The sequence below is a fragment of the Poecilia formosa genome, unplaced genomic scaffold, assembly GCF_000485575.1.
Source record: "Poecilia formosa unplaced genomic scaffold, Poecilia_formosa-5.1.2 Scaffold130, whole genome shotgun sequence".
Classification (NCBI taxonomy): Eukaryota; Metazoa; Chordata; class Actinopteri; order Cyprinodontiformes; family Poeciliidae; genus Poecilia; species Poecilia formosa.
This window is the reverse complement of record NW_006800069.1, coordinates 1323871-1339343: the sequence shown is the minus strand read 5'-3', so window position 1 is coordinate 1339343 and position 15473 is coordinate 1323871. Positions and strand designations below refer to the sequence as shown.

The following is a 15473-nucleotide window of genomic DNA, read 5'->3' as shown; positions in this document are numbered from 1 at the left end:
TACACTTTTTGTAACATAACAGCAGCAAAGTTAAGAGTGTTTTTCTGCTATTATATAAAAGAACTACACAAAGTAGTACATCATTTTTATGGATAAAGCAGGGGAGAAACTTAAAGCTCAAACTTCTTTTTCCTTTTTTTAAATGTCTGAATTTAACACAACTCCTAACCCGGATGCACCGACCATCTATACCGACAAATCAGGCAAGGAGGGTATTATTCAGAGAAGCAGCCATTAGATCATCAACTCAGGCTGGGAGAACCTGTGGGCAGAATAACCAGGAGTCAAAACCAGGACTACCATGTCGCCTCGAGGAAGATTCATTGTTCAGATTAGACAGTTTGATTATGTAAATGTAACTGTTTTCCCTACATGCAAATCATTGTGTGTGAGGGAAAACTACATCTCAGCACATCTTCTTGCTCGCTGTCCTCACTGGGGGTATAATTACTTTGTCAATGCACACCACGTTGGCTTGGAAAACAGTTGAGGATGCTCATACACTTAAATTGGAACACAACTCAGAACACAACCTGGAAAAATATTGTGCGCTCAACCACAAATAGCCTTAGTCCTGAGTGCCGCGTTCTGACCCGCAGGTTCTCTCGCTGGTGGTATCGACATCGCAGCTCACTGGATGACGGACCTGAAAGAAGGGGTGTGTCTCATCGGCTTCTGGTTCAACCACGAGCACTGCTGCTGGACGTCCAACGAGACGACTTTCCAGGAGAGGGACCGCTGTCCGCAGTGGAAGAGCTGGGCTGAACTCATAGCAGGAACGGCTCAGGTAGTTCCAAAGGGTCACACGTATTGATAAATATTACTGGATTGGACATCAGGTGACTTATTGTGCGCCACACATGTGCCATTGAGTAGGGAGTATCGATGGTGGTACCATCACACAAAGAATCTGAAAATAGGGGCACAATGTTTCACTATTAATTTTCAACACTAAAGCAGCAAGATAACACTCCCAGAGTATCATATTTCACATATCAGTGTGAATTAAAAAAAAGTGAGGAAGTGGTTAGTTATACTAGCTTGACTATGACAACTTAACATGTAGATGTGCTGTGGAATTCAATTTGTTTGGTTCATTAAAAAAAAAAAAAAAAAAGGTGATCCACACACCCATTTTCTGACAGATCATCAGTAGACCAGGTGTTTAAACGAGCCAATCAATGACCGCTGTGTTCAGACTGTGACTTCTTAACTGTTGCAAGGAAAAAAAAAAAACATCAGGCCTGAAAACTTGAAACTGTAACGGACTGACTGCATACTTTGTTTTGGTGTTTTTACGTACCCTTTTTTGTGTGGAAAATGTGTATTTTTGATGTCCATTCATGATACTCTTGAACATAATCGCTGCTCTGTGGGTGCGTGGAGCTGTTGTCAGTCGGTTGTCATGGCAACGGGACTGCTGGTAGAGTTAAAAAGAACGAGAAAAAGCAGAATATAAATGAGTTTAAGTTGTTTTTCACACCCGTTAATCACCATTATTTTCCTTTTGGTGTGGCACGCTGCAGCTGCTGCAAATTCTAAAAGTTCAATAATCGACAAAAACTGAAGCACTTCCCTCGTTTGTTCGTAAAACAACTGTTATCAAGCAGCTGAATATGTTTGGGTTTTTTTTTAGGAACATCTTTGAGTTCTGCTCTAAACGGACATAGATGTGAACATCTTGATTCTAATTGTGTTGAAAAAGGACATAAAGAGCTTGAGAACCTTTTTTTCTACCTTATTGTCACAACCAGTCTTCGAAAGCTGCATGTTTTTATGTCCTAATGAGAATCTCAGCAACTTGGACAGCAACATAAGTGATAATGACGCTTGGGTTCCATCTACTGGCTGCAACATGTCATCGTTAGACTTTTTTTTTTTTCTTTCTCTGACTGGATTTATATTTACATTTACTTCATAAAGTTAATAAATGTGCTTGTTGTGTTTTCAGGGCCCGTTTGCCTACATAGTGAACTACCTGATGTACATATTTTGGGCTCTGCTCTTCTCATTCCTGGCCGTGACGCTGGTCAGGGCCTTCGCTCCGTATGCCTGTGGATCAGGAATACCAGAGGTAAAAGTGGACCTCATGTTGTGTTACACCAATCTGTTTTATGTCTATATTTTCTTCCGTCACTGACTGGATTTCTCCTACAGTTACAGCCACATGTTTACATACATCACAAAAAAAGAACAAACCCTTTTTCTCTCAGTGTCTGACATTAAATCAGACTAAACTTTTCCTGTTTTAGATCAAATGGGAGAACCAACATTATTTTTCTATTCTAAATAGCAGAATTTGATTTTCTTTTTTCTCTTTCAGTTCTAGAAAAAAATCTAGTCTTCACCAGTTTTTAAATGTGTTTAAATCCAGTGCACTCTGGTGACTCTGTATGATTTTTAGTGTCTTCCCTCTTTAAGGGAGTTTGACTCACTTTACTTTGCAGCATTGCTTTCTCGATGTTTGTTTCGGCAACTACAGATTGAGATTTGGACCTTTGCAATGCCTGGAGTCTTTTAAGCCCACATCATTACCCCTCCACCACCATGCCTAGTAGTAAGTGTAAGGATTTAGCTAAAAATGCTGCTGTGTTTTAAGGCCATTATTTTAGTAAGTGATTATTCTAGAGATTATTCTGATGATTAATTGATTAATCGGATGATGACGGATAATCTTTTGTATTGTCCCAGATAAAGGCCACAAACCAAAATGGCAATTTGGTTCTCTAAAGTCTAAAGTCATTGCTTCTGACTTTCTCTCTTGGGCTTCTGTTGTTACACAATTTTAAGTGTCAAACCAGTAAACTTCTACAGAGGTGGTCATACTGATGGTTAAAAAGTAATCAAATAATTTTAGAACCTGATAAAGATCAGATTGTTTCTCTTATGCCTTGTTATGTAAAACCCAAGAATTAAAAGCATAGACTGTTTATTAAACCCTCCCTCGTCCCTCTTCCAGCACTTAATCTTCTGTTTCCACTTTTTATTTCTAAAGAAGTGAACAGATAAAGGCTTTTCTTTTTCTTTTTTTTTAAACTGTTCTGTGTGGTCCCAAAAGTCTCACTGATTGATCCATCTCGGAATAAAAAACCCAAACGAAGCTGTCGGCCTCTGGCTGCGGCTAGTTTCACGTACTCGGATCGTTTTCTCCTCTGACTGTAATCTCTCGCAGGTCAGACTCTGGTCAGGAGGCCCGCGGTCAGGAGATTAATGTCTTATTTGAAAGAAAATATTCTCAAAACAAAAAAAGGGAACTTATTCTCCTCCCCCCCCCCCCCCCCCTTTTTTTTTTTAGGGTTTTTAACTCTGAGAGAGAGAGCAGACACACGTCTGAAGCGATTCCTCACCAAAGTCTAAACATGTCGTCGTCTTTGGAATGGAAAACCTGTCCGTTCACACCCCTCCTCCTCTCTCTCCCTGTCGTTTTCAGATTAAAACAATCCTCAGTGGGTTCATCATTCGTGGCTACCTGGGGAAGTGGACCTTGATCATAAAGACCATCACTCTGGTCTTAGCCGTCTCCTCCGGCCTCAGCTTGGGGAAGGAGGGACCTCTGGTTCACGTGGCCTGCTGCTGTGCCAACATACTCTGCCATCTGTTCACCAAATACCGCAAAAACGAGGCCAAACGGCGAGAGGTGGGCTGCTGTGTTTGCTGATGGAATGATGGTTTATTTTCTTTTTTTGTTGTTGGACATCACCAAGTGATTGTTCAAGGTAGACTGAAGTTTAAGCAAACTGAAGCTGTATTCTTGGCAGCTCTTCCAACCATGTAACTACATTTAAAGTTAAAACGTAAAGACTACATTTTGAGAGTAAAAACAAATCATTTTCTCTAAAAAGCAATCAATCTGCAATCACATCAACATTTTAGATAAAAACCAGCTGAACATAACTACAGAATATCTTGTTTACTTCTTCAGATAGATAAAAGAAAACAAATTTTTATTTTTGTGCACCGTAAGATAAGATATGAAATGTATTTCTGATCATTTGTGAAGAAAAATCTGCAATTTATATATGTATATTTGTTTTTCTTAAACTTTCAGACTTTATTTTAACTATAAAAGTGCATCTGAAGCCTTTCTGTTGTGGCTGATCAGGAATTAATTATTTATATTAGGATTAAAGGCTGAGAACAGTCACTATCACACAGTAATATTTAGCCTTTATCTTGATTAGCTGAAGGCTAAGTATAGCTAAATATCTCCCCAATGACTTGCAATAGTTCAGAATCTTCAGACATTTCACTTTCTATTTTAAACACTTTATTGATACTGGAAATATCCTAGTTTCACACATCTTCCCTCAGTAACAACGTCCACACTGAAGAGTGTTGTCGTTGCGTCTCGGTTGTGACGTTTCCGCCGATTCATTCTTTCTGAGCAGCGAGTCGTAAACATCATCTGATCCTGGTCAGCAGATGTTTTCCCAGTGCTTCTGGTTCGGATGGATCTGTTGTTCTGAAACGCTCTCCGTTTTTTTTCCCCCTCTTCCTGCAGGTTCTGTCGGCGGCAGCCGCAGTCGGAGTGTCCGTGGCTTTCGGCGCTCCCATAGGGGGAGTCCTGTTCAGTCTGGAGGAGGTGGGTAGGAAGTTGAGAAATAAACAATGAGCTGCAGTGTGCATACCTGTTTCTCTGTCCTGCTACGGAGCCAGTAGAGTTATCGGCACCAGATGACACAGATGACTTGAATTAGTCGCGTCTGGCTTTCCCTCCTTGTTTGTTCTCTCCCAGCCGTGTGACTTTGTACTGGAGCGAACGCACGCTGGCAGCTAATTAAGACGTGATAAACCGGGAATAAACGTTTGCTGCAATAGTTCGGAGAGTCATTGTGTTCTTGGCAGCTCTTGGTTATTAAAGAACAAAATGTTCAATGACAGGAACAAATTATGATGTAGGGAGGGGAGTGCGTTATTTCAGATCTGCTTCAAAATTGAACTCATTTGTTAATCTTGTTTATTTTCTAAAGATGTTTTCTGTGTACTAGTAGGCATTTAAACTGAAAATAAGTGTACAGTGGCTTGCAAAAATATTCATATGCTCTAACATTGTCTCATTTTGTAATCACAAACTTCAGTCTTTATGTGACAAAACAACATAAAAGTTCGTAATTAAGAAGTAAAGGAGAAAGAAAACAATACAAAACATGTGGAAGAAGATATTCTTGTAAAGAAGAGAGAAAAACAATTATTTTTCACCAGCATGCACAGTACTATGTGACATTGAGAAGTAAAACTGGACATTTAGCACTGCTTTAAGTTGGTTTATAACATAAAATCCAAGTTTAATACAATGTAATGCATCAAAATGTGACAAACATTGGGAGGTTTGAATGCAGTTTCAAGCCACTGTAGTATTTTTACAGCTTCTCCCATTGAATCAATATTTTTAATAATCCTTTGCGCATATATAGGCAAAAAACCCAACCTTTTACTTACTTCTTGATCCCCCCCCCCAGGTGAGTTATTACTTCCCCCTGAAAACCCTGTGGCGTTCGTTCTTCGCCGCCCTGGTGGCGGCCTTCACGCTGCGCTCCATCAACCCGTTCGGAAACAGCCGCCTGGTGCTGTTTTACGTGGAGTTCCACGCCCCGTGGCACCTGTTGGAGCTGGCACCTTTCATCCTGCTGGGGATATTCGGCGGCCTCTGGGGGGCGCTGTTCATCAAGGCCAACATCGCATGGTGCAGGATGCGTGAGTGCTGCCTGTTGTGACCTTTTTACTCTTTGTGTTTTGTTGATATGTGTGTGTACTAATCGGCTTGTCCGTGCTCGTCCTGCAGGGAAAACCACTCGGCTCGGGCACTACCCGGTCATCGAGGTGCTGCTGGTCACTGCGGTAACCGCCCTGATCGCCTTTCCCAACAGTTACACCAGAATGAGTGGAGCCGAGCTCATATCCGAGCTTTTCAATGACTGCTCCCTGTTGGACTCCTCTCAGCTGTGTGGCTACAAACAGGTCAGCAGGTGGCTCTTTGTCTCAGTAAGACAAGTTAAGTTATGGATAATACATCTTTTTTTTTTTTCCATTTTTCACTTCCAGCCGGTCAACACATCAGAAACGGGCGTCGATAACAACCTGGCTGACCGGCCAGCAGGGGCAGGCCTCTACACGGCGCTGTGGCAGCTGGCCCTGGCCCTCATCTTCAAGATCCTGATCACTGTGATCACTTTTGGCATGAAGGTCAGTTCAGGACACACGTGAGCTCTCGCTTTCTGGAGAGGTGCTTTGTAGACGTTTTATATCGCCGTTTGTACTTAGCTGCTTGTTAAATCGTCATCGCTCCGCTTTGAACTCGTGGTGTTTTTCCCCCGCTGTGGACTCTGTGGGATTGCTAAGCATGTGAGGAAACCACAGCTACAACTGTGTTCACTATACGAAACTGCAGCCACATTTTAAAGACGTACTTCCCTTTCATTCATCATGAACTTTTTTCAGTAGAAATGGAAAAATGTCTGAAATACAAGATTCTTTTCTTTCCTTGTAAATGTTTTATGTTTGTAAAAAGAGTTTTATGTGTGCTAGAGTGTTTTCACAACTGAGTCAGGTTTGATTGGACACTGAAATTGCAACATTTGTTACATTTTCACACTGCACTGTGTCAAAACTATTCAAATCTTTTGAAAAATCTGATCATCTTCTCGCCTGTGGTGGCGCTGCACCAAGAACCACTGAAGGAAACAACAAATAAAACCTCTGAATAAGACATGAGCACAAAATCCTTCTTCACAAAGTGCAAACAAAAATGGTGTAGTGTCAGATCTTAAGAGGTTGTAGGATTTGTCTTTTGTCTTTGGCAAAAGACCAAAAGCCATTTCTCCTATTAACGATGGACTCTTGTGTTTGTTTTGTTGGCATTTACCCAGAATACCATGCTCTATAGTCCGCTTACTGCTTTTGGAGTGGTCTCTGGTTCACTTGACATACACATATATGCATTAGAACCGCACTTGAGTTCACGTCCACCAAACAGTGAACACCAAAGTTTTTAGGTGGACCAGAGTTCGACTGCATATTCACACCTCCCCAAGTGAACCAGACTTTCTAGCCAAATGAACTAAAGTTCAGTTAAAGTGGACCAAACATGGCTGGTGTGAATTCACCCTTAAATGTAACTTTTAAATTAAACTTTCACAAATTAGATTTAGGGTGGATTCATACCAGACCTGTTTGGTGTGAATGTGCAATCAAAATCTGTTGAGGACCAAGAATGCAAGCTCTGGTCTATCTAAATATATATGTCCCAGTTCAGTTGACGTGGACCAGAGACTCTTGACTCTATAGCTCAGCACATCCTGTGTAAATACAACCAGAACAAATGCATCTGTGTTCACAGCGCTAGCTGGAGAAATGGCTCGTGGTCATTTACCAAAGACAAAAGGGAAATCCTACAACCATTAAAATCTGACGCTACTCTATTTTTGTTTACCTTTTGCGAAGTGGTAAGTTGCTCATGTCTTCTTCAGAGGTTTTCATGTTGTTTTCTTCTGTGGTTCCTGATGCAGCGCCACCACAGGCGAGGGAAGAAACGGGTTTATCAAATGTTTTGGTTCGTTTGACACAAATGTTACGATTTTGGTTCCAAATGAAACCAAGTCCACCGGACTATGAAGTGTGAAAACACCCTAAATTTAGGCACCTTCTCACTTTGCTTTTTTTAAACTCTGCTCTGGTGGAAAACTGCATTCTTAAAGCCTCCTGACTCTCTTCCATCACCACCCAGGTTCCCTCTGGCCTCTTCATCCCCAGCATGGCTGTGGGAGCGATTGCTGGCAGACTGCTGGGCGTGGGCATGGAGCAGCTGGCCTACTACAACCACGACTGGCTCATCTTTAGAGGGTGGTGCTCCCCAGGAGCCGACTGCATCACACCGGGCCTTTACGCAATGGTCGGGGCCGCGGCTTGTTTAGGTGGGGCTTCGTCTTCTCTGGATTTTTGCTGTTTCAGCCCAGTTCAGTCTATTTATGCAGCTCAGCGTTATCTCTGGCACTTTACATGAGACCTTCAGGAGATCTAGCTTGTGACGGGGGGTTTCACAAATGTCATGTTTGGCGGTTTCCTCTGAAAGTCCGGAAGCAGCTCGGAGTTGATGAAAAGCAGGCAGCTGCTTGGCCGTTCGATAAAGACAGCTTTAGTCTCTGTGTGGTGGTATTCTGAGAATGTAGAGCTTGAACATGCTGAACTGGTTAAGATTGTGTGTTCAGTCCTTCCTGGAAATGTTTTTAGAAACTTAAAAAAAAAAAAACAGCGATGGGATGATATAGATATAGATAGAACAAATGTCAAGTATTTTTAGTTTGTGTGTATAAATTGTTAACCACTGACGTTTCTTCAACGAGGGATGATGCCTAACTTTGTTTTTTAAATTGGAGAAGTTGGGGGCAGGGTTAGTAATTGAAAAAAATTAAAATATTTCAAATGTTTATTCTCCATGTGCTAAAATTATTTTCTTCTTCTCATTTTTGTAAAACTTTGTAACATTAGTGACCTTTTATTGAGGGTTGTCGGACTGGAAAAAAGCAGAAAATTAAGTGTGCTCCTTTTTATGGAAAATAAATATTGGTAAACATTGTTCTTATATATTTAAACTTGTTACAGAGACAGATTTTTGTTTTATTCTTATTACTTAATGTAAATTTGATCCTTTAAATACTGCCTGCTAGAGTTTACCCTTATTTAGATAAAAAAAAAACATCCGATATTTGCTTCCCTTCACAGAACAGAGTGATTTAAATGGTAAATAATCTCGGATCTGAATATTTAATCACAAGGTACACAAAGAAACTGAATGTTATGTTAATCAGCTCTGCTTCTGCTGTTTCCTTTTTTCTTGTGCGTCTGTGCTGCATGCATTTTTTAACATAGTTGCGTTTAAGTATTTACTTAAGTTTCTATCAAGCTTAAAACTAAAGAAACACGAGCCAGTGTGAGCTTATTTGCACACAAACTTAATTAAATAAATTCTATTCATGTTTGACAGGCCGGACAAAAGGCATCGTTGACTTATTGGCTGGTCTTACAGGAAACCCAAAAGAGTTTTAGCATTTCTAGAGTAAACATCAGGAGGCAATTCAGAGAGCCGTATTATCTGTTGCATTTCTGACATCTTAACGAGCTCGTTTTCATTTCTCAAAAATGGTTGCCGGACCCTCGGCATAAATCTCCCGTCCAGCTGTTGTCAGAAGGACGAGGCTACAAAGAGACATGTAATTGGATTCAGGCTGAAGCCGTTTACCTCGATGCAACTGCAATCATTTCTGTTTTTTTCCTGAAGCTGCAGCAATCAGGTGGCTGGTGGTGTTTTGTGTCGGCGAAGTCTAACGTTGTTCCGACCCGTGTCCCGTTGCAGGCGGCGTGACCAGAATGACGGTGTCGCTCGTGGTCATCATGTTTGAGCTGACCGGCGGGTTGGAGTACATCGTTCCCCTCATGGCCGCAACCATGACCAGCAAATGGGTGGCAGACGCCTTTGGAAGAGAGGGAATTTATGAGGTGAAGTGTCTGCAAACAAAAACTTGATTTTTGTGTTTTCTTTAGCCCTCATCTCCAGTTAACGATCTGATCAAAAGGTGGAACGAGTGACTCTGCTTGTGCTCGTTCTGCTTTTCTTCTGGTGCATTTGCATTTATTTCTTTTTCCTGCCACGTCTATTCCTGTATGTCTAATCCAGCTACAGCTGAGAGATTCACTCATTTGTATCTGCAGGCTCACATACGGCTGAACGGTTACCCGTTCCTGGAGCCGAAGGAAGAGTTTGAGCACAGCAGCCTGGCAGTGGACGTGATGAGGCCGAGGAGGGGGGACCCTGCTCTGGCTGTGCTCACTCAGGACTCCATGACTATAGGGGAGGTGGAGGTACGGTATGTTTGAATGATGTCTTGTTTTCCACACAATAACTCCTAACGTGTTTTTTTGTTGTTTTCGTAGACGTTAGTAGAGAGCACTCACTACAGCGGCTTCCCTGTGGTCGTCTCGCAGGAATCCCAAAGGCTGGTGGGATTTGTGCTCAGAAGAGACCTGCTCATATCAATAGGTTCGGATTGCGACTGAATACAAACATTAATTTACATAAATATTCAAATTGTGCCATTTTATGTGATTGTGAGGATTGTCATTTACTGTCATTAAGTCCTGGTTTAAAAGGCTTCTGAGCAATTCTTGTATACCTTAGCAGATATTTGTCGTAGTTTTTAGCCTCTGAAACTGTTTATTTTGCTGGTTGAGTTGTAAAACGTTTGGTCTGGAATGCCGATGAGTTCTTCATCTAGTTTTCTTCCGCTCTGCGGCTCCTGCCAGATAACGCCCGGAAGCGTCAGGACGGCATCGTCAGCGCCTCCCTAGTGGTCTTCACAGAGCACTGCCCTGCCCAGCCGCCCGAAGCGCCCCCTCCCCTCCGCCTCCGAGGCATCATAGACCTGAGCCCCTTCACCGTCACGGACCACACACCCATGGACATCACCGTGGATATTTTCAGGAAACTGGGGCTCCGCCAGTGTCTGGTCACACATAACGGGTATGATTTTCTTGTGTTGTATAACACACACCCATGGAGAGAGGGATGTTTAAAGAAAAAGGTCTTAAGATGAGTCTAGCTTTTATTGAAAATAGGCTATTGCAAATTTCATTGAGTTCCTCACTCTTAGATTGGGGGTTTTTCAAGATGGACCTTGGGTTTTTAATCTGGGCCTGGTTGAGAGGCCAAACATAGAAGTGGAAGTTTTTATTTTTACATTTTACAAACACAGATCACAAACAAAGCTTTTAAAGAGTCTGTGTTCAATGTAGCATAATTCAAGCCACCTTTGAAAGAGGTGGATTTTGAACTGTACCAGATGTCAAAATGGTGAGTTCAGTGACATAGCGCACTGTCTAATCAGAAGCCAGCTTCAGCGTTGGGTGGCTTGTGATTTGCGGAACCTACATATAATAAAGCCCAGCTTTTAAATGTTTTGTATTCAGTAGTCCAGAAGGTTCTAAAAGCTGGAGGAAAAATGTGAACTTTTGCTTTTCAAAAATCTGCCAGATGCCAAGACGATGGTAAGAAAGGTAAAAGAAAATAAATGAAAGAGTTGAGAATAGAGCTGCTGTCACACACTTAACCATTTTGCCATTTAAATGCTAGCAGATTCAAAAACACGTTACACAGGGCCAAACATGAAAAAAAAAAGGCGATTTATTGGAACTTTAAAACTTGTCACATCTTTGAAGTGTTGTGTCCTCCCTTCCTGAATATTACACGTACAATGGGTTAAAATTCAGTTTTCTTCTGTCAGGAATTTGTACATTGCTTTACTGTGACGTCACTTTCTTTTTACTTTTACAATTTAAGCTAGCTGTTCAGGCTTAAAAATCAAACAGCCGTTTTAGCGTCCACAAGTACTCAAATAATTATCTGACGTAATCCGAAAACTGGTCATGCCATTGAGTTTTAGTCGCTCTCTAAAATGCATAGGTGAGTGAATCTTCCTCGGTGTAGACTGAGCGTGTGCATGATGTCTCATGAGATTAAGTAATGTTGTTATAATTATTGATGCAATGTTTGAGCAGTTGTGTTAAAACGCTGTACCAGTTGGAGTTATAGACCTACGACCGAATGAATGGTGCGGTACGGATGGGTTGAATGGCTTTTACAATGTAAACGGACAAAAAAAGTTGACATTTTTGGTTTTTCTAGAACTTTCCAGCAACAGATGAAAGCTTGAGATCTCATTGTTGGACTCCTACAGAATTTTTAGCCAAGTTAGTTCTCCTGTGAGAGCGTACGACAAACACCTGAGTGGGGATTTTCTTCTGTGTGCTGGAAAATCGGGATACATTTCTGTTCAGAGAGCCAGAAAGTGGACTCAGTCTGCTGCTCGGCTAATTGTAAAAGTTACCTCACTTTGTCTGAAATCATTTCCACTCCATTCTCCACCGAGGCCCACTAACCTGAACACGTCACCCACAGTACAGCTGCGTGTCAGACTTTATACAAGTCTAATATTGTTCTCTTGGAATCAGACAAACGGACCTCAACTCTTTCTTTCTCTCTCTGATTTGTTGAATCTCGGCTTTCAGGGTGGTTTGGAAGTGGAAGTCTGTGTGTATTCTCACGATTTCACCGCCAAACAACTTCTACATACACATGTTGTGGTCTTCCTTTGTTATTTTCTGTCTTTGGCACATTGTGTTCATTCAGGAGGAATGCCACCACCGACGCAGGCTGCGGCCGGGAGAGTTTCAACTTCAAAGTCTTAATCTAAACAGTTTCTTTGTGAGTGTTGGTGTGAAACGGCAGTTTCTTGTTCTGTTTTACAGTTTCGAGGAGATTGAAAAGTAAGCGCACAATCTTTCAGATTAGTTTCAGCAAAAAGTCCCTTTGACATTTCCCACAGGGTTGCAGTTTAAAGTTTCTTCATGCCTCTTTAAGTGAAGTGTCTTTGTTGGATCTAAAGCAATCATCAGCAGAAGTGTCTTAAACGCGTTCTCCTCTCGGGGTTCCCCTGGAACGTTTCTTCTGAAATGAACTGTTTTAGGGGTTCGGTCCGGTTGTACTTCCCGGCATTGCGCGCGGCCTCTGGCAGGCCGTCGACAGGCACAACGGGCCCCTGTAGGATTCACACACGTCTGCTTTAGATGCTCTGCTCTGAGGCCAACAGGACGAGGCCCAGACTTTGATCAGAGTGGATCCACTTTTGAGGGTACAGAGGAATTTAGTTGATCTGCATTGGCGAAAAAAGAGATAAGAATTTTACTTTGAAACTAATATTGAAAGTAAATCACTCTGTTTATTTGTTGGTTGAAATGAAGATAAAGGCTTGACCCTTTTTCTCAGAATTATGACTTTAATCTGAGAAAAGTCCAAGTCCTTTGTTGTTGTTTTTCCAGTAGCCCTAATCCTCTGCCGTACGTTAAAGACGTGTTCTAAAATTAAAATAAATGTGGCACCCTGCTCTAAGCTATTCCTTCCTTTCAGCTGAAGCAGATTTGAACCTTTAGTTGACCTAAATTTGAAACTCGGGTCAAGAAAATATACCATGACATACTTCAAGCGTATAAGGCGGGTCAGTCAGGGTTGATCCCAATTTCCTCCTGTCCTTCCACACTTGTACATCCCATTTTTAGACTTCTCTAGTGTCTAGTGTCTATAAGAAGAAAACGATCAGTTTCTTTCTCTAGAATGTTTCCTTCAGAAGCTGATATTAAAAAAACAACAAAAAAACAACACAATGAACCACTTTCTCGTCCTAAAAGTCCGAGCTTAACCTCCATCTTTTTGTGTGTCGTCATCAGGAGGCTGCTGGGGATCATCACTAAAAAGGACATCTTGAAACACATGGCACAGATAGCCAACAGAGACCCCGACTCCATCCTCTTCAACTGAACTCCTTTCATTTGACGCTTCCACCTCCCGTCCACAGAGCTGGACGGAGGACACACACCAGCTCGGACACGCCTCACCTCTCCTCAAACCAGAGACTTCCAGCGTTCATTTGCACAAACAATTCACGGCCGGCCGAGTTGAAATTCCTGTGATTTTTTCTTTTCTTTTTGGAGGCCTTCTTGGATCCAATGAAGCAAAATGCTCCCTGTAGCAGTGACTCACCCGGAGAGCTTCAGTGGGTGTGGGCGACTCGCTCACGTGTGCTCCTTTTGGCACTTTCCTTTCTCTGTGTTTTTTCTCGTTTTTCGAGGGTGTAAACTCGGAAGAAGTCTGGAATCGTCCTGAATCGACCGGAGGGAGGAGATGATCCGACGTGACGGACGCCGAAAACTAAAATAGGAGGTGAAGGGAAAGGGGAAAAAACTTTAAAAAATGAAGTGGGTGAAAAGAAGATGGAGAGGTTTGGGAAGCTCCGCGAATGCCCCAGAGCTGTCCTCGCAAGTCCAGACAAGACGCCGTTCTCCAGGAGCAGAGGATGCACCGATGGCTCGCCCACAACACCGAAGGGCATCGATTCAGGAGTCCCACGCAGAGGATTGCACATCTACACTCCGACGAAGACATTGACGACCGCCTGGGAAGTCCCCACAAGTGTCTCCCTTATGCTTGAGACTTTGGCGGCAGCCTGGGAACCGACCAGCCACCGTCCGGACCGGCACCGTAGCAGAACCGCTCTGATCCGAACACCATGCCATGCCTTAAGGGAGCGCCGCAGTGGAAGGGCTTAAAGAATCATGACACATTGATTTAATTTAATGTCAAATTGTTGACCCCACTAAATTATTACACTGATTTAAACAGATTGTGTTGTCTCTTTTTATGTTGACGTTTTTCCTTTTGGCTGGCTGAACTTAATTTAAACAGGCTACATTTTTAAAAATCCTGTCAGAATCTTATCCAAGACATCCAAATATTCTTGTTTGAAATACTTAGACACTTTTCAACCTCTTTATTGCATCATGCAACTGCATTTAGGGCTGAAGTGATTAATTGCGATTAATCAATTATTGAAGTAAGCGTCAACTAATTTAGTAATTCTTTAATTGTTCACTGGAGTGTACTGACCCATAAGCGCAATAAGGCTGAATTACTCGCGATTAATCAGTTGAAATAATCATTATATACATTAAATAAGAATATATACATTTTATGTTTAAGATTAATACAATCTTTGTTGCTGAATCTTTTCTACCCAGAACTCCTTAAGTAACAGTTTTAGCTTCAACTAATAAGCATCAATTCCAATTATTAATCAGTTAATCATGCTAGAAGTATTTTTTTAACTACAGTCTTTGCTATGAATGATTAAGCGTATGCTACAGGAATACTTTATTGCATTTTAGACAATAAAATGTTTTATTAAAACAAAGTCAATTGCTTATTTGTTAGTAATTTTTGTAAGATATAACTAATATTGTATAAAAAAGGCTCAGGTGGTTAAATTATGTCTAAAGAATGTGCCAGTTTTTAAAATCTGATTAATTGGAGGAATAATCAATAACTAAAATTGTCATTTTCTAGAATAATGGCCTAAGTAATTTTTTGCCATGTGTTTTTTTTGTTCTCCCCCTGTGCCCCCCCATCATCTTTTGGGGGAAAAAAATGACTTAATCCATTATTTTAGGAAACTGACCAAATAATAGTTGGGGTCTGTTTTAAGTTGTCAAAGTTTAAGGTAAAAATATATAAGACACTGGTAAATATCAATGTCTTATATTGATATTTATAAGAGATAACAGTAATATAAATATCAAATATTGGCCCAAATCTTCACATCGGTGCATTCCCAGCTGTAGCGTGACGTGATGCGGAAACGTTTCTGAGTAAATACTTTTCAAAGTTAATTAGTGGAATCGGGAAAATGTGCAATTAGCCGCTGCTTGTTTTCATTTCAGACGTTTCATCCCCGTCAAATCCCGCTCAAATATTTCACGAGCCGAACAATATTATCCTAGACTCAGTTTTAACCCTTTACAGTCCCAGAGGGTTCATTTCTGATGACTTAATGCAGGGAAGCCGAGACTCATAAAGTTTTTTTATTTTATTTTTT

General features: G+C 41.4%; 1 protein-coding gene across 3 annotated transcripts in view; it reads left to right on the top strand.

Annotated features, from left to right (window-relative positions):
* LOC103144659 (H(+)/Cl(-) exchange transporter 5) overlaps positions 1 to 14225 on the top strand; it is a 31200-nt gene extending 16975 nt beyond the window's left edge. For all 3 annotated transcript variants that reach the window (XM_007561740.2, XM_007561739.1, XM_007561741.2), the window contains 13 exons: positions 600 to 787; positions 1952 to 2074; positions 3431 to 3637; positions 4502 to 4582; positions 5460 to 5694; positions 5783 to 5958; positions 6043 to 6183; positions 7724 to 7910; positions 9350 to 9492; positions 9706 to 9855; positions 9928 to 10033; positions 10297 to 10513; positions 13273 to 14225. In XM_007561740.2, the coding sequence (XP_007561802.1) occupies positions 600 to 787; positions 1952 to 2074; positions 3431 to 3637; positions 4502 to 4582; positions 5460 to 5694; positions 5783 to 5958; positions 6043 to 6183; positions 7724 to 7910; positions 9350 to 9492; positions 9706 to 9855; positions 9928 to 10033; positions 10297 to 10513; positions 13273 to 13363 (2045 nt within the window). In that variant the 3' untranslated portion in view covers positions 13364 to 14225. The remainder of the gene's footprint in view (positions 1 to 599; positions 788 to 1951; positions 2075 to 3430; positions 3638 to 4501; positions 4583 to 5459; positions 5695 to 5782; positions 5959 to 6042; positions 6184 to 7723; positions 7911 to 9349; positions 9493 to 9705; positions 9856 to 9927; positions 10034 to 10296; positions 10514 to 13272) is intronic.
* The last annotated feature ends 1248 nt before the right edge of the window (positions 14226 to 15473 follow it).